This window comes from Sturnus vulgaris, chromosome 26 (genome assembly GCF_052056855.1).
Source record: "Sturnus vulgaris isolate bStuVul1 chromosome 26, bStuVul1.hap1, whole genome shotgun sequence".
Lineage (NCBI taxonomy): Eukaryota > Metazoa > Chordata > Aves > Passeriformes > Sturnidae > Sturnus > Sturnus vulgaris.
In genome coordinates this window covers 2713424-2734405 of record NC_142268.1, presented here as the reverse complement: position 1 = coordinate 2734405, position 20982 = coordinate 2713424, and the positions used below count along the sequence as shown (strand labels likewise).

The 20982-nt window shown below is 63.8% G+C and overlaps 2 protein-coding genes across 6 annotated transcripts; one reads left to right on the top strand and one right to left on the bottom strand.

Annotated features, from left to right (window-relative positions):
• Positions 1 to 1165: 1165 nt before the first annotated feature.
• PRSS57 (serine protease 57) lies at positions 1166 to 20877 on the bottom strand. 3 transcript variants are annotated; one of them, XM_088179248.1, is made up of 5 exons: positions 20730 to 20877; positions 2903 to 3056; positions 2583 to 2727; positions 1713 to 1973; positions 1166 to 1627 (listed from the first exon to the last, which is right to left on the bottom strand). In XM_088179248.1, exons 2-5 carry the CDS (start codon positions 2980 to 2982, stop codon positions 1400 to 1402), a joined length of 714 nt encoding a protein of 237 aa, XP_088035374.1. In that variant the 5' UTR covers positions 2983 to 3056; positions 20730 to 20877; the 3' UTR covers positions 1166 to 1399. The 3 variants fall into 3 exon arrangements, with proteins under 3 accessions (XP_088035374.1, XP_014738363.1, XP_088035373.1); XM_014882877.2 differs by lacking the exon at positions 20730 to 20877 and adding an exon at positions 4141 to 4397; XM_088179247.1 differs by lacking the exon at positions 20730 to 20877 and adding an exon at positions 3162 to 3637.
• Positions 4316 to 19615, top strand: PALM (paralemmin). Of its 3 annotated transcripts, XM_014882926.2 has the most exons (9): positions 4316 to 4400; positions 11288 to 11336; positions 12319 to 12399; positions 12490 to 12620; positions 13725 to 13842; positions 13987 to 14008; positions 14270 to 14332; positions 15319 to 15450; positions 16783 to 19615. In XM_014882926.2, the coding sequence occupies exons 1-9, from the start codon at positions 4396 to 4398 to the stop codon at positions 17346 to 17348; spliced, it is 1167 nt and encodes a 388-aa protein (XP_014738412.1). In that variant the 5' UTR covers positions 4316 to 4395; the 3' UTR covers positions 17349 to 19615. The 3 variants fall into 3 exon arrangements, with proteins under 3 accessions (XP_014738412.1, XP_088035370.1, XP_088035371.1); XM_088179244.1 differs by lacking the exon at positions 15319 to 15450 and having other exon boundaries at positions 4317 to 4400; XM_088179245.1 differs by lacking the exons at positions 14270 to 14332; positions 15319 to 15450 and having other exon boundaries at positions 4319 to 4400.
• Positions 20878 to 20982: the final 105 nt, after the last annotated feature.

Sequence of the window (20982 nt, the reverse complement as noted above, 5' to 3'; positions counted from 1 at the left end):
GCTGGCATGGGGGGTTCTCCTACAGCCCCTCTCTGTTCGCCCAGCTCAGTCAGCGGTGTCCCCCTGCTTTTGGGGGTGGGTATCCAGGAGTTCTCCAAACACTGCCCATGCTTTTCCAGGTACCACCACACCCGGTGATGTGTGGCCTGGGTTCCTCCGCGGCCGCCAGCAGCGCTTCCTGCCCACGGCAGCTCCCCGTCCTGCCCGCCCCGCCGCAGGGTTTGGCCCCGGAGCGCCCGGCGGGTGGCTCCGTGCCGAGCCCGCGGGCACGGGCTGCGGCGGCAACGGCAGCTCCTGTGATGAGCGGGAGATTTCAGCTTCCAAAACACGGCTGTGAGTCAGGCGCCGCCTTCCCACCGGTTTTTGGGTGGTCTGGGACAAGCCGGGACAGGCGCCGGCTCTCCAGGCTCTCTGCCAGCGCGGATGCCCTCGGGCTGGCAGTCCTGTCCCGGCATTCCAGGGGGTCTCTGCCCCACGCTGTCACTGCCAGCACCTCACTGGGATTTGGGATTTCTTTGGAGGCTGGCAGCCTGGCAGGGATCTCTCCTCTGCTGGATGTCCCCAAGGCCACCGCTGCCTGCGGCTTGCATCTCCTGACCCCGTGCAAGGCCCTGCAGCAGCCACGGCGTGCCAGCAATTTGCGGATAAAACAAACAGCCAGGAGCAGGGAATGTCTGGGTCTGTCCCCGGAGACTCCAGGCAGAGCCACACGTGTCTCAGCTGAGACCCAGCAGCAGCTCGGCACACGTCTGCCGGCCACTGCGGGCACCCCGCTCCCGTCTGCGCGCGGGGGAGGCGGGTGAGGCTCCCGACGGGATCCCGATCCCTGTGGGCTCCGCCAGCGCAGCTGGGAGCCCGCCTGCCCCCGGGGGGTGTCTGTGGTTCCCCTCTTTGGGGGGTCACGTCGCGCGGTGGGGAGGGTGCGGTGTGGGACGGGATGGAACAGGATGAGGCGGGATGGGATGAGACGGGGTGGGACGGGATGGGGAGCCACACCCCGGCGGGAAGGCAGCTGGGGATGCTTCTGGGGTGGCAGCACCTGGATGCAGATCCCGGCTCCTCTAGGGCAGGGCCTGCACTCCCCTCCCTCCTGCACCCCGTGCTCCATCCACACATGCCCAGGACAAGTCGGGGGGACCAAAAACACAACGGGGGAGTGGTGGGATGGGGTCTGAGGGTTTATTGAGGAAGGCAAATGCTGTCACTGCGAGAGGATGTACGAGGGGCTTCTAGTATAGCCTAGGGGGTACATAACACTCCTTAGTGTGTTATTGCCAATGGGCAGAGGCGGGCTCCTGCCCTGACCTTGGTCAAGGAGCCCTGAGCATCAGCTCCCAGCCCCTCCAGAGCTGGAGGATATGTTCTCCTCTCTCCCTCTTCTCCCCTCCCGTGAGACATGTCAGTCCCTCTTCCCACAGCCCTCCTGCCCCCAGGACTCTGAGCCACACCAGGGCTTCAGCCACCCTTTCCGACGGCGGAACCTTTGCACAGTGTGATGCACCCACTCAATGTAGTTGGAGATCTTGGTGTAGATGTCAGGGTACCGGCGGTCCCCGCATCTCTCCCCAGAGAAGGAGACAATGCCATAAACCTTGTCCTTGAAGACCAGGGGTCCCCCGGAGTCACCCTGCAAAATGAGGGGGTGGGAGGGAGATCTGAGGATCTCCCGGGGCGGGGGACAGTGTGGGGCACGGGGTCAGGGGTGCACTCACGGCACAGACACCCTGCAGCGTGGCGTTGCGGCTGGCCCCGCACAGCATGTTGGCCGAGACCTTGCCTCTCCACAGCGTCCGGCACAAGCTCCGCTTGACGATGGTGGTGTTGGTCTCCATCAGCTCAGTGGGCTGGTCTCCAAAGTTGGAGGTGTCCCCCCAGCCCATCACGTAGCAGACAGTGCCGGGCTTCAGGTCGATGTGTGGTGAAGGCAGGCGGATCCGCTTCACGTACTTGTTCAGCGTGGCTGACCTGTTCAGCTGGGTGGGTAGCAAGGGCGTGGGTGGCTTTGCTGCTGGGGCAGAGCCCCCCCAGCTGCTCCTGCCTGGTGCTCCCTCGCGCTCCAGCTCACTGCTCCTGCTGAGCCCCCAGTTCTGCCCTTCCCTCTACAGAGGCTGGGCCCCTCCCTGTCAGCCCCTCTGAACTGGTCCCACTGTGCTGTAGAGACCGGCTGCCCGGGAGCCGCTGACCTGGACAGGGTCGGTGTGTCCTCAGTGCCTCCATCACACCCCACGGCGCGGTCTTGCTTCTCCGGAGAAGCACTGACATCTAGTGTCGGCTCGGCCCCTCGTGGGGCACCCCACCTCCTCCCGGTGCCCTGGGGCCGTGGGGCACCCATCCTCCCTGCCGGTGCTCTGGGGCCGTGGACACCCCAGTTCCCTCCCAGTGCCCCGGGGCCATGGGGCACCCCATTTCCTCTCGCACCCCAGGGCCGTGGGGCACACCGCCTCCCTCTCGCACCCCAGGGCCGTGGGGCACCCCGCCTCCCTCTCACACCCCAGGGCTGTGGGGCACCCCGCCTCCCTCTCACACCCCAGGGCTGTAGGATACCCCACTGCCGGGCCGCTGGGTGCCCCGTGCAGACTCACCTGGAGCAGGCGGATGTCGTTGTCCACGGCACGGGGGTTGTAGAGTGGGTGAGCGATGGACTCGACCACACTGAAGATCTGCTGGGACTCCTCGGGCTCCTGCAGCCGGTGGGCTCCCAGCACCACGCGCACCGAGGGGCTGCGCCTGTGGCCAAGGCGGGGCTGAGAAGGCGCTGCTGTGGCTGGTAGCCATCGGGGAGGGAGGGATGGCCACGGGGGACTCAAGGGGGGCACAGGTGGAAAGGGGCAGTTTAACCCCTTGGGGTTATTGGTTAGAAGGGGCCGCACCATGTCCAGAGGACACGTGGGACAGGGCTCACCTGGGAATGAGGCAGTGGGCAGCTGTCATCACCCACTTGGGCCACACCAGGAAGCCCCCGCAGACATGCTCCCCGTCCATCTGGATGGAGGCGATGAAGGGCCGGGAATGGGGTGCTGCTGCCTTTCCCCCGATGATCTGGCTCCCCTGGGTGCCTGGTGGGTGCAGGTGATCATTGTCTTCCCCTATGCCACAGGGAAATCCAGGGTTCCTATCTCCCAGCCCGGGGATCTGCCCTGGCACCCCATTTCTCTCATTACCTGCCGGGGCCAGAGCTGGGAGCAGGATGGAGCCTCCCAGGCTGAGGATGAAGAGCCTAACTGTGACCATGGTGGCATAGAGTGGGCCACTGCCACCACAGCTGGGGTTGCTCGGGGGGGGGGGGGTTCTTAAATCCCTTTGGGGGTTGAGCCTTGGAATGGGGGCGGGTTTCCCCCTCCTGCTTCCTTCTCTCCGGGTGTTGCTGCTTTGTGCAATTCAGGGGTCGGGGGCCCTGGCAGCTCCGTGCAGTTTCTCCTGGAGTGGGAGATGGGTAGCAGAGCAGTTTCTCAGCCCTGATTCCTCTTGTGCCTTGAGCTAACTGGGATGAAACCCCTCTCGGCAGGGAGGTGGCAGCAGCGGGGCCCCAGGACATCTCTCAGAGTCGGCAGTGTCCCCGGGACTGCTGTGGGTGACACAGGAACTGTGCTGTGCTACCATCCGACTCCTCTTGCAGCCCCTCCAGAGCCCCAGTGGCCCCGGGATGATGCTGTGGGCAGAGGGGCAGTTTCCTCCCTCTGTTCTGCATCACCCTGGAATGCAAAAAGGGGTGCAGGGGGTGGGGAGCAAGGGGATGGGGGGATATGTTGACCCTCACTGCAGAGCCAGGCTTGTTTTGGGGCCAAGTGAAGAATTCTTGCCCGGCAGCAGGCAGATTTCCCAACGGACGGTGGCTTAGGGCTTCCTGTGGCAGTTTGCCCATTATGGCCGTTGGGTTGAGAAATGGGGGAGCGGAAAGGGGGAGCAAAGAGTCGGCGGTTCCTGGAGTGGGGCAGGACAGAGTGCCTGCATTCACAGGAGGAGGTTACACACTGATAGGGGCTGCGTTCATGGAGGGGCTGTGAATGCAGCCCATCCAACCAGCTCCGCACCGGACACTGCACAACCAGGACCCGCTTCGGGACCCCCAGCACCTGCCACAGCTCCGGGGAACCCCCAAGGCCGGGTGATGGGTGGCGGCGGTGGCGAGTCAGGACCCACCTGGCACCCCCAGGAGCAGATGAATCCTCGGCGCGCCCCGAGGCCGGATGATGGGCGGCGGCAGTGGCGGGGCGCGCCCGGCAGACGGAGCTGTGCGGGAGGGAGGCGGGAGCACCGGCGCGGTCCCGACATCCCTGCGCATCCCGCAGCCCCGCCGGGGATGCCGCCGCCCGCCGGGCCCTGAGTGCCGGGACGCCGGCGGCCGACGGCCCCGCTCCGCCGTCCCCCGCCCCCGCCGGAGCCGCCGCCGGGACCATGGAGTGAGTACCGGAACCGCGCCGGGACCCCGGCACCGGGCCGCGGCCCCCCCGGGCCCCGCCGGCTGAGACCGCAGTACCGGGGAGGGGGGGAGCCGGGAGCGGGGGCCGGGGCTCGGGACCCCCGCACCGGGGCTGTGAGAAGCTCGCTCCGCTGGCTCATGGAGCTCGTACCGGAGGCTCGTACACCCCCGATGCCGGGGCTGGGGAGTCCGAACCTGGGGTCTCATATCCCCCTGCTCCTGAGCACTCAGCACCCCAAAACCGGAGGCTCGCATCCCCCTGATTCTGGGAATTCAGGACTCCAATCCTAGAGGTTTGTGTCCCCCTATGCTGAGGCTTGGGACCCCAAAACCGGGGGTGGGGCTCGCATTCCCCCCCCGTTCCTGGGCTTGTGACCCCAAAACTGGGGGCTCACATCCCGTCAGATACTGGAGCTCAGAACCCCAATACGGGGGGGCTCCCATTCCCTCGGTTCTGGGGCTCGGGACCCCGATTCCGGGGCCTCCTTCCCCCCAGTGCCGCTCAGCAGGTGCGGCCCCTCCCCAGTCCCTGCCCCGCCGTGGGGTGCTGGAGGGCCGGCTTGGGGGGCAGCAGCAGAGGCCCCGGGGTGGGTGCGGAGGTGCAGAGAGTGCGGGGGGTGCAGAGGGTGCGGGGGGTGCCGGGGCTGGCAGCGGTGCAGGAAGCGGGGGGCGGGGAGGGCGTTTATTTTTGTGTTTTGAACCTGTTGTTGCTGCTGCGTGTGGTGGGGTGAGTGGGTGGAAAGAGCTGTGGACCCCTCCCTGCACTGCACCCCCAGCCCCTGCCCAAGGAACCGGCTGTGGCCAGGGGATCCTCATGAACCGGGTCCCACTGGAGAAGTCTGGACAGACGGACACTCTCCGACCCCGGCCTCATCCTTTGTGTGCTGCGGTGGGGCCCTGACCGGTCGCTGGAAGCTTGGAGCTGGGCGGGTGGGGGAAGGACGGAACAGGCAGAGGCCACTAGGGGCTTGTGGCCACAGACTGTCCTACCCGTGTGCTGGTTTTGCCCCTTTAGGGACCAGCAGCTGGTGCCAAGGAGGGTACAGGGCTAGGGGGCTGCTCGAGGTGCTACAAGCCAGTGCTGGCCCTGTGTCACCCAGGCCTTTCCTTCCCTCCTGTGGCTCTGGTCCCCACCATGGTGAACACCCCAGCAACTGCCTGGGTTTGGCACTGGGCGTTCCTGGGGCACCCTGGCAGCTCGGGGTCAGCCACCCTCTGCTCCCCGTGGGCACCTCACCTTGCACTGATCCACTGACCACTGGCTGCTGAGACAACGGGTGCTCAACAGGTCCCTCTCACCACTGCCTGTGTCTCATCTGGGAGCGCCAAGAGGCCGTGGGGCACTGGTGAGGGGTGAGGCGGGGGTGTCCTGGGGCCAGGGTGGGCTCTGGCTGATTTGGAGCTGGAACTGAGCTGGGGGCACCAGCAGGGATGTGGGGATGTTTTGGAGATTGGAGCGCAGCAGCTGAGGGACTGGGGAGGCAGAGTGGCTCCCCGTGCTGCTGGAGGGGCCAGAGGCAGGGCCAGGGCTTCGGGCAGCTTCACGGCGCCAAAGTCCCTGCAGGAAAGAGCCTCTTTGGGGAGGAAAATGTGCTTGATTTGCCAAAAGGCAGCAGCCAGGGGAAGGGCAGAGCCCAGGGGTGTGCCGTGCCCTGGGGAGGGGGTGAGAAGCTTCTGGGCTCTCCTGGGGAGGAGGCGTCTGGGGCTGGGGCTGAGGTGGGAGTTGGTGCTGGACAGGATGGTGGCTCCTGCCCCTGGGCTCCATATGCTGCCATTCACCCTGCTCTGGACCAACCCTCCCAGCAAGGGCCAAAGAGCCCATGGAGGGGTTCAAAGGGTGCTCCATACACTGGACTTGCCAATGTCTCTTTCTTTGAAGTGAAACTCCACGAGTGACCCCGGGGGGGGTGAGGCACAGCCACAAAGCAAAACAACACGACCCCTCCAGCCACTCAGCTCCAGAGTGTGGCCGTGGGGCTGGAGGATTAGGAGGGCCCCAGGGCAGCTGGGGACATGGCAAGGTGCTGCCCTGCTGTTGGCCTGGCTCTGTGGCAGCCAACGGGTGTTGGGGCGGGCACTGCTGCCTTTGCCCTGGCTCCAGCTTTGCCTTGGCACGGGCATTAGCTGGAGGAGGATCCTGGCTGCCACAATTCACTGGTGCCCAGGGAGGTTTGGCAGAAACTTTCCAACTCTGGTAAAGGCTGTGCTGGTCCCAGTGGAGCTGCTCTTCTGCCCTCTGCTCCCGCTGCTATCAGTGCTCGTGAGCAGCTGGAGATCCTGCATCTCACATCTGGCTGCTCTGGTTGTTTGTCTCAGTTGCCTCTTTCTCCTTGGCTTTGAGGGTCTCCTTGGAGCAAGGGCTCTCCTAGTCCTGCCTTCCCAGCCCTGATCTGAAGCTGACAGTCGTACCCAGGGGAAGGAGGGAGATTTATTGCTGAGAAATAACCCATGAGTCCTTCGGGAAGGGACTCAAGACCTTGCTCTCTGCTAGCATCCAGGGAGAAGTGAAACCCAAGCCAGAACCCACTGTCTCCTGGCCACGTGCAAGGAACCAGAAGGGGTCAGGTCTGTCCTGTCCCTGTGTGCAGCCAGAGGAGCAGCACTGTCACCCTTCCACCTCTCCCAGAGGAGGCCATAAGGCTCCACCACAGACGACCCCACAACAGCACCCAGCCCTGCTTGGGGCTGGCAGATCATGGGGTTCAGAGCTCAGCTCCATGACAGGGCCTCTCAGCTGGACCTGCCTTGCTGAGAGGAACTGGAACAGGTTTCCTGGGAAGTGCTGGTGTTGGCATTCCTGCTTCCTGGCCAGAAACAGCCCCTTTCCCGAGGGGAATGGGGGTTCATGTGCTGTAGCTATGCTGGGAGTTGTGCAGGGAGCTGAGCTGGGGTTCCAGAAGGAAAGCTGAGGAAGTGCTGTGCCCTGGGACAGGGTTGAGCAGAGGCGCCAGGACTGGGGCTGGAGGCACAGCCCAGATTCCTGAGTCTCTTCACTCCATCCGGAGACAAGCAGCCCCCAGGTCCCAGACAGGAGCCACTGTCAGGGGCGAGGATGAGCCCGGAGGAGGGAGAGGAGCCGGGTGGATCCTGCCCCAGACAGGTGTTTCCTGATGGAGCATGGCTGGACGTGGGTTGGGCCCAGCCCCTGGGCTTGGCACTGAGGACTCAGCTCCCCATGGGTGTCAGGGCTCACACGGGTGCCTGTGCCTGGATTCACATTCCTGCTGGCTCCTTGGAACATCTTGTGTGCCTGTGCTCACGGCATTGCTGTGGGAAAGCCACGCCGCCGCACGAGAACAGGAACCCAGGGATGGCTGGTAACAGGAGACAGGTGCCACATCCTGGCTGGTGACAGGAGACAGGTGCCATATCCTGGCCAGTGCCAGGATTGCCTGTCCTGGCCGGCCAGTGCTTCTGGGGGTGGGGAGCGGCCAGCTCCACTCTCATTCATGAATTCTGGGGGGGAGTTTCCTGGTGAAGTCTTGCTCCTCTAACTGGAAAGGAGCTGGAAACCCAAAGGTTTGGAGGGCACTTGAACCATTGTTTGAAAGATCTGTAATTTTCCAATCAAACTCCCTCCCCAAGCCTCCGTTCATCAAATATTCATGGGATCCATTTTCTCCTGGCACTCCCAGCCCACGTCTCAGCCCGGAGAATCAATCAGGCAGCTCCGCTTGCTCTAATGCATCTGCGTTTTCGGGAGCCTGGGGCTGCCATCTCCTCCCCCCGCCTCCCTCTGTCCCTGTCCCCTCCCCGGGCAGCGGCGATGGCTGGGGCTGCGCAGGCAGTGGGAGCGCGGGGAAGGCAGCTGGAAGGAGTGGGATGCGGACTGGGGTGATGCAGCAGCAGCGGGAGGAGGCAGCCACACTGTGGGGCAGGGCAGGAGCAGCACTCCTGTACCAGGTCCCTGGGCTGGGCACACGGATTTCTGGCCATCATTGCCCGAACCGCTGCCACTGATGCATTTGCCTTCATGGTCGATGCATGGCGGCCCCCGGGCGGCTGCAGCCCCCTCCCCTCCCTTCCCTTCCCTCCCGCGCCTGCCATCGGGGGCGTTCGATCCCGGCCCCGCTGTTAATGGCTTTGTGACAGAGCTTTGCAGCCTCTCCACGGCCGCGTCACTCCGGGCCCGGCCAAGGGGCCGGCTCCTGGCATGGGAATGGTGCTGGAAATCAGCGCTGATCCCTCCATTGCTGCCTTTACCACAGACCCTGGGCCTATACAGGGGTGGTGGCCATGCAGGGCGCTCTCCTGTGTTCCCCTAGCTTGGAGCTGAGTGGGTGGAGAGGGAGGGGAGGTCAGGGGACCAAAGGAGCAGCTTGAAACGGCTCTTCACACATTTGGATGAGCTAATGGGAAAAAACAGAGGAAGGCAAATAAACATTATTGTTTCATGTCAGGCGGGAGGAGACAAAAGGTCACGGGCTTCCCTTGTGATGGTGGGAAACGGCAGCATCAGCAGGGCTGGAAAGAGCTGGAGAGCCAAGGGAGAGCGCGGGTGCATGCACGGGTGTGCGTGTGCTCACACGTTTGTGTGGGTCCAGCCTCGGGCCTGGGAACTGCTGCTGGGAGCTCCCAGGGCATCATCCCCCATGTCCCTGCTCCTTCTCCCAGCTCCTTGTCTGGGCTGGTGGCTCCTGAGGAGCTCAGTAGCCCCGGCATCACCTTCCTGGCACCCAGGATGGATTGGGATCACCAGATCCCCTAAGAAGGCCCCAGTGATGCCACGGCTTTGGCCCAAGTGCTGCCGAGGGGCCAGGCCTGGGGAGGGCATCCCAGTCCCGGGGGGCCCCGTGGTCTCTCTGTATCCCCCCATATCCCCTGGAGTATCCCCCCACATCCCCTCGGCACTCGCCCGTTGCCATAGCGCCGTTGCCATGGCACTGTTGCCAGGGAACCATTGCCAGGGAACCGCCTTCATCAGTCACAAGGGCCGGCAGCAGCGGGGCCCCATCACACCGACCCCAGAGACAGGTCATGGCAGGCAGGATGGGGCTTTTGGGGAGCGTGCCTCCACCTCAGCGCCTTCTCCCAGAAGGCAGGGATTGGGGGTGCCAGGGTGGTCCCTGCTCAGCCCCCCTCGATGGATCAGAGCCCCCAGGACAGGGTCTAAACAGGCTGAGAGATTGCATCCAGCCTGAGAGGGGCATCCAGCCTGTTTTGCGTCTCTCCCTGGGCCAGGAAGATTCCTGGCGTCTGACCTGGGAATGTGGAGACTGTAGCAAATAATGGAAAATAAAGAGGATGGAGGAGGGAGGAAAAGCAGAACAGAATGTTTCAGGAATGCTGTAAAAGTTTGGATCCATCGAACAGGGAAAGATCCAGGAGAGAAACAGGGCCCAGTTCAACACCCTGTGAGTGTGGGGTGCCAAGAGCTGGACTGAGGGGACTTGTGGCCCCAGACCAAGAGGAAGCCCATGATGATGGGCAGCCCTGGAGCTGTGGGGCTGGTGGGGGACACACGGGACACACAGGATACACGGGTGTGAGAGCAGTGCCGTGCGCCTGCGCTGGTGAAACAGCCACAGCGTCGCAGCAAACAGCACGAAAATAACCACCACAAAAGCGACACCTTCCCCGTTTGTTTTCCTGGCCCGGATTTTGCGCATCGCAGGGATCCCCAGGGTGTGGGGTGAGGGGAGGACGGCGACTCTGAGCAGCTCCCAGTTAATTGCTGGCTTCGAGGAGGGAGCAGGCGGGGGCAGGGGCTCCTCTCTCCCTGTAGAGTCGTGGGAAAGCCTGTGGGGAGCCTGTGTGAGGGCACAGACATGGCTGGCATGTGAGAGCCCAGGGTGTCATATGTGGGGCTCCGCACCCCGAGCCCACCCTGTGTGTAAAACCATCTTCGTCAAACCCCCTTCCTCGGAGCACGGAGTCCACCTCTCTGTCCCTTGCTCTAGGAAGCAAGCTGAGATGATCCATTGCCTGACAATACCTCAGTGCCTCCCACCCTAATTACTGCCACAGCCCAGCACTTCGTTAGCACCGTCTGGCGAGCAGCCAGAGGCTCCTGTCGTGCTGGAGCATCCTGGTCCCAGCCGGCCCCGCCAGCCACCCCAGCCCCTCTGTGGCTCCCGGCACGGAACCTGCACCTGGTGCTCCGTGGCGTGGGGGCTCTTACCAGACCCCGGGGGCTGTGCTGCTGGTTGGACCGGCCTGGCTCACCACACCATGGGGACACAGGAAGGCGGGTACGTGGGCAGGTGGCTGAGGGGATGGGGGATAATCCCTCCTTGCAGCACTCCAGTGTACCTGGGAGAGCTGTGCCAGGCCAGAGAGGCAGCTGCCACCAGCAGCATCCCCAGCACGGCTATGGCAGCTCGTGCTGCAGAGGCAGGTGCTGGGCCCAAACACAAACGTCATCAGGAGCAGAGCCTGTTGTCATGCGTGTGTCTGAGTGTGTCAGTGTGTCTGCCTGTGCGTCTGTGCACATGTGAGTGCGTGTGCCTCTGTGCGCAGCCCGGAAAGGTCACTGTCCGGGAAAGGTGTCAGCAGCCAAGAAACGGGCTTGGAATGGAAAGTGTGAGCCAGATTGGAACGCAGGGCAGCCAGAAGAGTCCTGCTCCAGCCCCTCCGTGGTCACGGTTTCCATCTGCGCCACGGCAGGAGTGGGTCTGCATGAGATGAGTCCTCCAGGTGCTGGGCAAGGCACCTGCCCCGGGGGATTTGGGCAGGACAGGGGCCAAGGGGTGCCTGGAGGAGCCAGTGATGGGTGCTTGGCTTCAGGGTAGTGAGGAGAAAACAGCCGGTAGAAGGGAAGGGCTCAGCCTTTGTCCGTGTACCACAGTGTCTGGTTTGCTGGTTGCACACTGTCCCAGTCACCTGCCACTGGTGTCACTCCTCACAACTGCTCTCTGCTCTCTGCAGGGTCGTGGAGGCCAGCACCCTTCAGCAGGAGAGGCTGCAGGCCATCGCGGTGAGTCCCTGCTCAGGCCAGCGTCCCCATGTCCCCATGTCCCCAAATCATCACCTGCAGCACACGGGGCAGACACCAGTGGGGAGGAGGGTGCAGGTGCAGGAGAGCTGGTGCAGGTGCTCGGCCACAGACCAGGGGTGTCCAGCAGCTGAACAAGGACTCAGAATGGCCCATGCCTGTGTGTCCCTGTGGGGGCTCTTCCTGGGGTGTCAGAGCCAGAATGGCTTGGCTGCACGGTTGAAACAGGGACAGAGCAAGCAACAGGCAGCTGGGAGGTTTAATTAACGAAGCAGTGCCTTGACGAGCCCCAAGTGAGGGAAATGAGTGATGATTCCCTCCTCCCCCCCTTCCCCAGGAAGGGCTGAGGATGGTGCTCTCCAGCCATGCCCATCATGGGCACTAATAATTACATTAATTAGTGAGCAGCTGGGGGCCCTCCTGAGCAACCCCTCCCAGCACAGAGCAGGGCACGGGGCTGGTTGAACCCACTGCTGCCCCATGGCAGCCCCACTGCCCAGCCCAGCCGGCAACCAGCCGATCTCTGCCGCACAAAGGGCAAATTGTTCTGGACCAGAGGAGAAAGCGACGGGTGACGCGTCCGGGCTGGGTCTGACTCTGCTGAAATGATCTGGAGCAGCCCCAGGACGGGTGGCGGGGAGGGGGGGACGAGGTAGAGGCTGCGGGGGCTGTTCCTCCCCGCTCTGGCAGCTCTCTCAGTGGGGCCGGCAGAGGGGAAGGTGACATTTTGAGATGGTGAACAGAGCCCAGGCTTTGCCCCGATTTCTTTACACCTTCAATGCCTCAGTTTGTCCCAGAGGGTGGGGACGTGTTACCAAGCTTGCCGTGAGGTGTTCCCAAGGCTGGTCCCGCAAATCCCTGTCCCCGAGGGCAGCCCCTTGGCCTCGTTCCTCCCTGCCCGGCCATGCCCGTCTCCCACCCCCTCCCCGCACCGACCCCGGCTCCGCCGCTCCCGTCCCTCCAGGAGAAGCGGAAGCGTCAGACGGAGATCGAGAACAAAAGGCGGCAGCTCGAGGATGACAGGCGGCAGCTGCAGCATCTCAAGGTGAGGATCCCCCGGGACCCCCAGGCTGCCTCTGCGCCGCGGAGACCCCGGCTGGGGAGGGCAGAACAGTGACCCCCTTCTGCTCCTCAGTCCAAGGCTCTGAGGGAGAGATGGCTCCTGGAGGGGGCCCCAGCTTCTGCCTCCGAGGAGGAAGAGGCCATGAAGAAACAGATGCAGGAGGATGAGGTGAAGACCAAGGAGCTGGAGGAAACCATCCAGAGGTAACGGGGCCAGATGTTGGGGTGTAGTCAGAGAGCACCCATGTCCCTCCAGAGACCCCCTGGGCAGGTGGGTGCTGAGATTCAGCTGGATCCTATGGCTGGGCATAAGGCAGGGTACACTAAGCTTGGCGCTGCTGGGGCTCACCCTGGACCCTGGCTAGGTTCTTGCCAGCTTTTGTAGGGCTGCAGCCAGACCTAGAGCCTGCCCAGCCCTGCGGCCCCTCTGAGCATCCCCAGCTGCGCTCTGCCTCTGCGTCCTGTATCAGTGGGAGCCTATAGGGTGGGGGCCCTCGGGAGTGCTGCTCGGTGCCCAGCATCCTTGACGGCAGAGTGCTGGCTCCCACAGGCTTCTGTCCTGGTGGCCCAGCCCTTGGGAAGGGGTGGGGAGGTTGAGAAGAGAGATGGCTCAGCCCCTGCCCAGCCCCCTTGTCCCTGGGCAGCCGCAGGCGGGGGCCCGGAGCCCCGGCTCGGAGGTGTCCCGGCAGCGCAGCAGGAATGCAATCAGTCACGGTGGTGCCGCTAATTACCGAGCATCGGTGCAGAGAGGGGTCAGGCACGAAGGGGCCTTTGTGTCCGGCTAATGGCGCGGTGCATTCCTCGCCGGCGCCGTGCGAGGAGCCCGGGGGAGCTCTGCCGGGGGCAGCTGCCGCCGAAACAATCCACGGGGACTCCTCGGATCTCTGCTACATCCCAGCGGGGCTGTGCTGCCAAGCTGCTGGCTGACAATAGCAGGTTGCCCTCGTGGAAAGCTCAACCAGGTTTCAAGGGACACGTGCAGGAGCAGAATGATGATGGAGCGGCCTCGGTCTGGCCACCAAGTGAGGGACCACAAGTGTGCAGGGGTCGGTCCCCCTGCCCAGTGCCCGTGGCGGGGTCTCTGCCAGCCACTTGGTGCTGAACCCATCGGCTTTTCCCCTACAAAGAGACAGTGACAGCCGTGCCAGAGTCTGTCCCTGCACCTTGTGAGCCCAGGGAACAATTTGTGTCTCCCCTCTCTCCTGCACTGTGTTGCTGGCCTGTGTTCACGGGTCTGCTGTGGCTGCCTGCACCACAGTTACCTGTCCCACACTCCCCTTGGCCTCTCAGCCCTGACTCTCCCTGCAGGCTGGAGAAGGAGCTGGAGACGCTGGAGAACAGCAGCTCTGTGGCTTCGACCAAGGAGAACCTGGCAGAGGCAGCAGCCAAGGAGGAGAAGGCTCAGGCTGTCCCCAATGCGCAGAAGGTGGGCACGACTGCTGGCCATGGGCACGGCTGCCACCAGTGGGGTCGGGGTCCCCGGCCCTGGTGGGGATGGGTGGGTGTATGGGTGTGGGTATGCAGGTGGCAGGTCCAGAAGCTTCTATAACCTCTCCCTTCTGTTTTGCAGAGTCCACTGGGCACAGTTAAGGGTAGGTGAATCCTGATTCCCCTCAGCCGTGGTTCAGCACCAACCATCCCCTCCTGCTGCCCCGAGGCTGGGGCCAGATGGGTGGGGAGAGCCAAGAGAAAAGAGCCCTGTCCCCATGTCCCCTCCTGGGCAGTGGTGCCCTGTGACAGGGGAGCCTGTCCCAGGTGCCAGCCATAGGGGGACAGGCTGCCCTTCCTGGGGCCAGACCCATGGGCACACGGGACGATCATTTGGGCTCAGGCAGTCGTCTCTCCATCTCCAGCTGACAAGAGGGTCTCCAGCAGCCCCATGAAGGCAGTGGAAGGCAGTGACATGATGAAGGCGGGTAGGTGCCCACTGCCCTGGGAGGAGTGCTCCTTCCAGGCTGCTTCCCCCTCCCCTCTGCACTGCCCTCGGCTCGCTGCCACTGCAGCCGCTCCCCGCCGTGCCGCTCGATGCCTTTCCAAGCCCAGGGCAGAGAACATCCGTCATTGCAATCACAGGGTTTGGTTTTGCTTCCACCCCACGGTTGGTTCAGGGCCCTTCCAGCTCAGCCCTATTTCATGTCTCTGCTCCAGTTTCATCCTTCCTGCTCTGTTTGCAGCTTCTTTGCGCAGGGGCGAGGCAGAAGAGTGCCAACCACAGGGGCCACGCTGCCTGAGCTGGGGGGGCTGCAGCCAGCTCTGCTGCTGGAGGGGTTTGCTCTGGTTTGGGGCAGTGGCTCAGACCAGACCATGGCACCAGCATGGGGCAGAGCCTGACTTGGGATCTTTGGAGCTAAGCACCATGCACAGGGCTGAGGGGACCCCGCTGCTAGCAGGGACTGGCCAGGAGTGGAAGGAGAGATGCCAAGAATCACCCATCCCATGGGGGCAGAGGGGCTGTCCCAGTGCCAGCACCCTCAGTGTGGGTTGCACCTCCTTGAGCATGAACCTGGCTCCCAGCCCAGGCCCCACAGCCAGCACTGGCTCACTGGCTGGACAGACAGACGTGGCTCAGCCGAAGAACCACAGCAGCCATGGAGGTAAGGTGATGCCAGCAGCACCAGGATGGACACGGGTCCCAATAGGAGAGATGTGCCAGGGATGTCATACCCGCCTCTGCCATTCACCGCTCCTCGCTGCCGCCTTGCTAACACTGCTGAGCCCTGCTGAGCACCACTGAACCCTGCTGAGCTCTGCTGAGCCCTGCTGAGCACCACTGAACCCTGCTGAGCTCTGCTGAGCCCTGCTGAGCACCGCAGTGCCACACGCCGTCCCAGCGCCAGCCGCAGAGCAAGGGCCGGGGAGGGCCAGGGCCACCATAACCTGCGCTGTCCTCTTTGTGTCCCAGCCATGTACTCGGTGGAGATCACAGTGGAGAAGGACAGAGTGACTGGGGAGACCAAGGTCCTGTCCAGCACCACCATGCTCCCCCAGAACCACTGTCTGCAGGGGGTCAAAGTGTACGAGGATGAGCTGAAAGGTACGGGCCAGCCCATGCCGCTGGCCGGTAGCAGGGGACGAGGGAGCGGCCACCCAAACATCCCAGCAGGCACCCAGCAGGGTGAGGAAGTGCAAGGGCTGCTCCTGACAGCTTTACCAGCTCTGTGAGGGCAATCCCTCACTGACTCCTGTCCAGTGGATCACAGGATCGTCGTGGCAGCGTAGTATGGATGGTCCAGATGGGCTGGCCCATCTGGGTTTGCACATCACGACCCTGCACTGCTGGAGAGCAGAGAAGAGGATCTGTTGTGTCCAAGACTCAAGAGCCTGTCCTGTGGGCAGGGAACGTGCGCTAGCACCATGTTGGCCTGTCCCACAGGCTGGCATCAGGGAGCATGGCTGATGGATGTGGTAGAAATGCAGCACTAGGGACTGGTCCCTGTCTGCAGCCCCGGCTTTTGGGAACATCTGTGAGCCCAGTCCAGAGAACCTCATGAAACCCAAGGGACCGTCGTGGTGGCAAGGACCAGCTGTGGAAGCGGGGTATCCTACTGGGAACTCTGGTGGCTGAGTGCTCTGACTGCCTCTCCAAGGAAAACACAGAGCAGTGCTCCCATTCAACCCCCTCCGTGTGGCCATGGCTGTGCTGGCCCTGCCAGGCTGGTCACTGGCCCTCACTCACTGGCTGCCCACTGAGGCAGTCACATTGACTATCACGTCATGCCCCAGGTCAGGTGGAAAATGCAACAACCCTTTGGCCGCTCTGGCCATGACTCCATCTCTGCCTCCAGTGCCACGAGCAGCCGGCACAGCACACCGGGGGGAAGAGCCCCATCCCCACCGGGCACGGGGCCACCAGGTGCAATGGTCCTGGTGGATGTGGCAGGAGGTGGTGGGAACACAGTGGGGCAGCAACTGCTGAGCATCACTGGGGTCTCAGAGGTGGCAGTGGTGACCTGCTGCACAGTGTCACGTCAGCCCTGGCCGAGCCGGGTGCCAGCAGACGCTGTCCTGCCACGGGCAGCTTGGCCGGCTGTCAGTGGCCTGGCAAAGATCCGTGGCTCCCGCAGGCTCGCTGAGCCTGAGGCTTCGGGAACACCTCCTTCCATTGGGCTTTTATTTCGGTCTCCCTGGCTGGTGCTGGGCAGGAGCCAGGTGATGAGGGAGGGTCTGGCAGCAGCTCTGCTGAGGGGAGGGTTGGGATGCTGTGGGAGTCCCAGCCTCAGTGGTATGACCTTTGGAGAGGGGAAGGGGCTGCTCCCCGACCACACATGAGCTGGGGCTGAATGGGTCACGCCAGCAGGAGCTCTCCCAGGTCATCTTGTGCCCCCATCCCGAGCCCTCCTCACCCTCCCTCCTCTTGTCCCCACAGTGGTGCATGCGGTGAGCGCCGAGGACGGGACCCTGCAGAACGGGGCCCACCCCCTCAGCTCCTCCGAGGTCGATGAGCTCCTGCACAAGGCGGACGAGGCCACCCTGAGTGAAGCTGGCGGGCGCCAGACTCCAGCCAAGGCTGGCAAGGGGGGTGGCAGCGCCCCGGGGAGTCAGAAACCGACGCCACGGCGGGAGATCACGGGGCTGCAAGCCAAGGTGCCACCGGGCGAGGGGACAGAGGCCAGCCAGGAGCAACCCGTCACCATGATCTTCATGGGCTACCAGAACGTGGAGGATGAGAACGAGACCAAGAAGGTGCTGGGGCTGGAGGGCACCATCAAGGCAGAGCTGGTGGTGATTGAGGATGCCGAGAGCAAGCCGGAGCCGGCACACAAGGACCACACCCCACCCAACGGCACCGCGCTGGAGCCGGCGGCTGCCCAGCCGCTGGGCGAGGAGGGTGCGGGCGGGCAGAAGCCAGGTGCCAACGCCACAGATGCCAAGGAGGCCGAGCAGGAGACAGATGTGAAGAAGCAGCGCTGCAAGTGCTGCACGGTGATGTGAGCCCCCGCCGCGCCCCCTCCGCCCCGGCCCCTGCTCGCCAGGCCCGGCACACCGGGCTTCCCCCCCACCGGACACAGAACCCTCTTTCTGCAGAACCGGGGAGATCCAACATGGTGCCAATGGGGCCGCAGCGGGCAGCAGCAGTGAGCTGGCAACGCTCGCCCCATCTGCCCGATGCCAGCCCCGTGCCGCCCCCCACCAGCGCTGCCTGTGGTATTTATTAGTGACCCCCCTCGCCCCACAGTGCGTCCACCCCATCACAGCCCGGCCTCATCCCCACCTGCCACCGGCACCGGGGCCTTTCCCTCTGTCACCGACATTGTCCCACCCGCCGTCGGAAGATGGAGCGGCCGGGCAGGGGGTCGGAGGACGACACTGTGTCCGTAGATGACTCCCCGGGAGCCGCCACCAGCGGGACCCACTCTTGGCTCAGCCCACGGTGGGCATCGGACCCAGCCCTGTGCCAGCCCCTCCCTCTGTGCCTCCATCATCCACTTCTCCAGTGGGGAAAGGCCTAGGTCTGGTCCCCGCTGGCTGCCCATGGACATCTCTGCTCCATTTCATGTCCTCGTCCCTGTGGTCCCGGGCTCCCCAAGCCCTCGAGGACAGAGTGTGTCCAGGCAAGGGAAGGGCACTGAGGGCAGCGTCCCCTCCCTGATACTCAGCTGTGGTAATGGCCAGGGCCACCAAGGCTCCTGCAGGGTTAACCCAGCCTGTCCCCAGGCTCCTCCCGGGCTCAGCTCCACATGTTGGAGCTCCTCACTCTGGTGCTGGCAGTAACAGCCATTCCTCTGTCTCAGCTGCTGGCTGGTGCCACTGGGCTCTGCCAGCCGAGGAGGCTGAACTGTGCTGTGTCCTCCTGGAGCAATGCCAGCTAGGGAAGGGGAACCTGGGGGAGCCCAGCCTTGTTGGGGAGGAATGGGGTGGAGGTCCCATGTTTCCTCATGGCAGCAGGAGAGTGGCCCAGCATCCTGTCCCCTTCCTGCCTCTGCCACCCAGCAGCAGCAGCTTTGCAGAGCCACGTTCTGGGGTCCCAGACTGCAGCATTGGGTCCCCCAGGGGAGTGGGGCAGCCCAGTTCACCCCAGTACTGGCACTGGGAGCTGCCAGGGGTCTGGTGTCCCACAGAAGGCAACCTCCCTGCTGCCCCACCTTGCACCCCAGCCCTTCAGTGGGGATTTCACCACCAGCACCAGCGTTTTCTCCCCACTGAGACCAGCTGGGGCAGGCGGGGGGACCCCGTGGTTTTTGGTCCCCAGTGCCCAAATCAGCTGCCCATAAGCTGGGCTGGCAGTGCTCAGATACTTGTCCAGGAGCTTTGGGCAGGCTGCAGCCACTAGCGAGGGATCCTTGTTCGAGTGTGAGAGGGTTCCTTCTGCTGTGAGGCTGGCAGGTCCCCAGGGATCCCCCAAAGCATGTGTGGAGCAGCATCCATGCTGCCCAGCCCACCAGGACATCGGTGGTCAAGCATCCAGGGATGGGGCTCAGCTCCCCCAAGGATGGGCCTTCCTTTCCCCACATTCCCCTTGTGTGAGCAGTGACACCCCCCTGTCCCCATGACATCCCAGTTGTCCCCCAGTTACCACTCAGGCTGCAGTTTTCCCCCCAGTAGAGTCATTGCAGGGCTGAGGAGGGGAGGGATCATGGTGCCACTCCTGTCCTGAGCCCCAGCTAGGCACCCACAGCATCTGGGAGAGGCAGGGCTGGAGAAGGGGGGGCTTTAGGAGGGCACTGCCAGGGGAAGGGGGGACCTGTCCTGCCCCATCCACTGCTGGGCATCACTGGAGCCCCATTGCTGCAGAGCAGGGCACGGGCTGGGTGCCACAGGGCATCTGCCCCCATAGTCCTGGGGGGAATGTCACCTCTTGCCACCCCACATCAGGGGCCAACACCACCCACCCCATCCCACCCTGAGCCCTGCAATCTCCCAGCCACAAGCTGGGGCTCACTCCCGCCCTTGGCATCCCTGCCCCTCGGTTGGCTTTGACCCTGAGCCCAATCCAGCCCCTGGGGCAGTGGGGAACAGGACCAGGCCCCCGGGTAGGGCTGGGGTGTGAGAGGAGTGGGTGGTGGGCCCGGCATCGTCCCCATCCCACAGCCCCCCTGTCCCCTGCCCGGCTCTGCTGAAGTGCACTTCCCGTGCCCCTGAGCTTTTCACTTGTGCCGAAGCCGTTTGAATTCCCTTCCCCATCCCATCCCTCCCCACCCCACCCCACCCCGTTGTTTGTAAAACACCCAAACTGAGCAAATAAATTGTGTGAACAACCAGCCTGGAGCCACCAGTGGGTGGGAGGAGGCTGGGCTGGGGATCCTGGGAGGATGGGGATGGAAGGTTTGGGATGGGGATGTTAGGGATGGGCTCTGCTGTTCCTTCGTTGTATGGGCAGAGGATAAGGGGAGAAAGGGGTATGTGGCACCCAGGATGCTGGGAGGAAAGGGATGAGGGGTGATGCTGCCCAGGTAAAGGGGACATGGCAGCCCAGTTTCCTGGATGCCCCAAGGTCTCATTACCACGTCGTCATGGGTCTCTGTCCATGCCCAGGCTGGTGCAGACCCTGCTTCTGCCCAGGGCCAGGATTCTAGGGCTCTCTCCTGGGGCAGTGGGGCCTCAACCCTTCCCGGTGCCAGCACAGGTGCCAGCACACGCCCTGCGGCGGGCGTGGAGAGCTCCTGGCTCCTTGGCATCACCTGTGGACTTTGGCTCAGCCCCACGGTAAAACAGGCTCTGCTCACCTGCCCGGAAACGCAGAACAGCCTGGCAGCCACAGCACACCAGTGTCCCCAGGCCAGCCAGTGCCAGCCCTGAGCAGGAACGGAGCACCAAGGCGCTCACGGGGGTAAGTGGGACCCCCAGCACCCCAAGCTGGGGCGAGCTGGGGTCTCTCTGTGCCGTGCTCGGGCAGCAGTAAGGCTGGAAGGGGCTTCCTGGTAGGAGTGGGCTTCAGTGGGGACAGAGAGGACGAGGACAGGGATGTCCCACCCCAGCTGCCGGTGCAGTGCAGGGCTGAGTGTCCTGGCACAGCACTGCCAGCTTGGCTCTGACATCCCGTGCCAGGAGGGAGGGCAGTTCTGGGCACGGGCAATGCCACCCACTCCACTGGGATCCAGCCAGATCCAGGCACCAAGGGCACCAGGGACAGTGAGCCACAGTCCTGCCTTTATCCTGGCAGGTGCCAGAGGTATCCAGACCAGGCACTGGGTCACATGTCCCCAGGACGGGAGCTGCCCTGCTTTGAGGAGCTGGGACCAGCAGTGCCAGGGCCGCTGTGGCAGCGAGGGCACCGCCTGTGCAAACACAGGGTTATCGGTGGGGAGGCCGCATGGTGTGACAGGAGAGCCCAGGCTGCTCCTGGCACGTTGACTCAGGACTCCTTAGCCATACCTTTCCTCTGGGGCTAACAGGGTTGGGGCAGAGCCAGACATCCAGGTTCTCTCTGAAGATTCAGGGCTCCTTAGTGTCGTAGCTGCGTTCATGGAGGGGCAGAAAGTGCCTGAAGCAAGGTCTGTGGCTGCACGGCCACACCACCGTGCTGGTGTATTAAAGCACCGGCACATGGGTGTGTTGGCACGTTGGTGCATCGGGGCATCAGCGAGTCCCATGGGTCGGGGCCAAGGGCAGCCCCCCGGGCACAGGA

What these genes read in the sequence shown, in the direction of transcription:
- PRSS57 (XM_014882877.2), bottom strand. Translation starts at nt 4,282, where the DNA reads ATGCGCAGGGATGTCGGGACCGCGCCGGTGCTCCCGCCTCCCTCCCGC. An exon ending in TCTGCTCCTGGGGGTGCCAG is followed by an intron (nt 3,057 to 4,140) that starts GTGGGTCCTGAC and finishes TGCACCCACCAG; the next exon opens with GCACCCAGGGGAGCCAGATC. An exon ending in GCCCACTGCCTCATTCCCAG is followed by an intron (nt 2,728 to 2,902) that starts GTGAGCCCTGTC and finishes CCTTGGCCACAG; the next exon opens with GCGCAGCCCCTCGGTGCGCG.
- PALM (XM_014882926.2), top strand. An exon ending in GGCAGCTGCAGCATCTCAAG is followed by an intron (nt 12,400 to 12,489) that starts GTGAGGATCCCC and finishes TCTGCTCCTCAG; the next exon opens with TCCAAGGCTCTGAGGGAGAG. An exon ending in CAGTGACATGATGAAGGCGG is followed by an intron (nt 14,333 to 15,318) that starts GTAGGTGCCCAC and finishes TTTGTGTCCCAG; the next exon opens with CCATGTACTCGGTGGAGATC.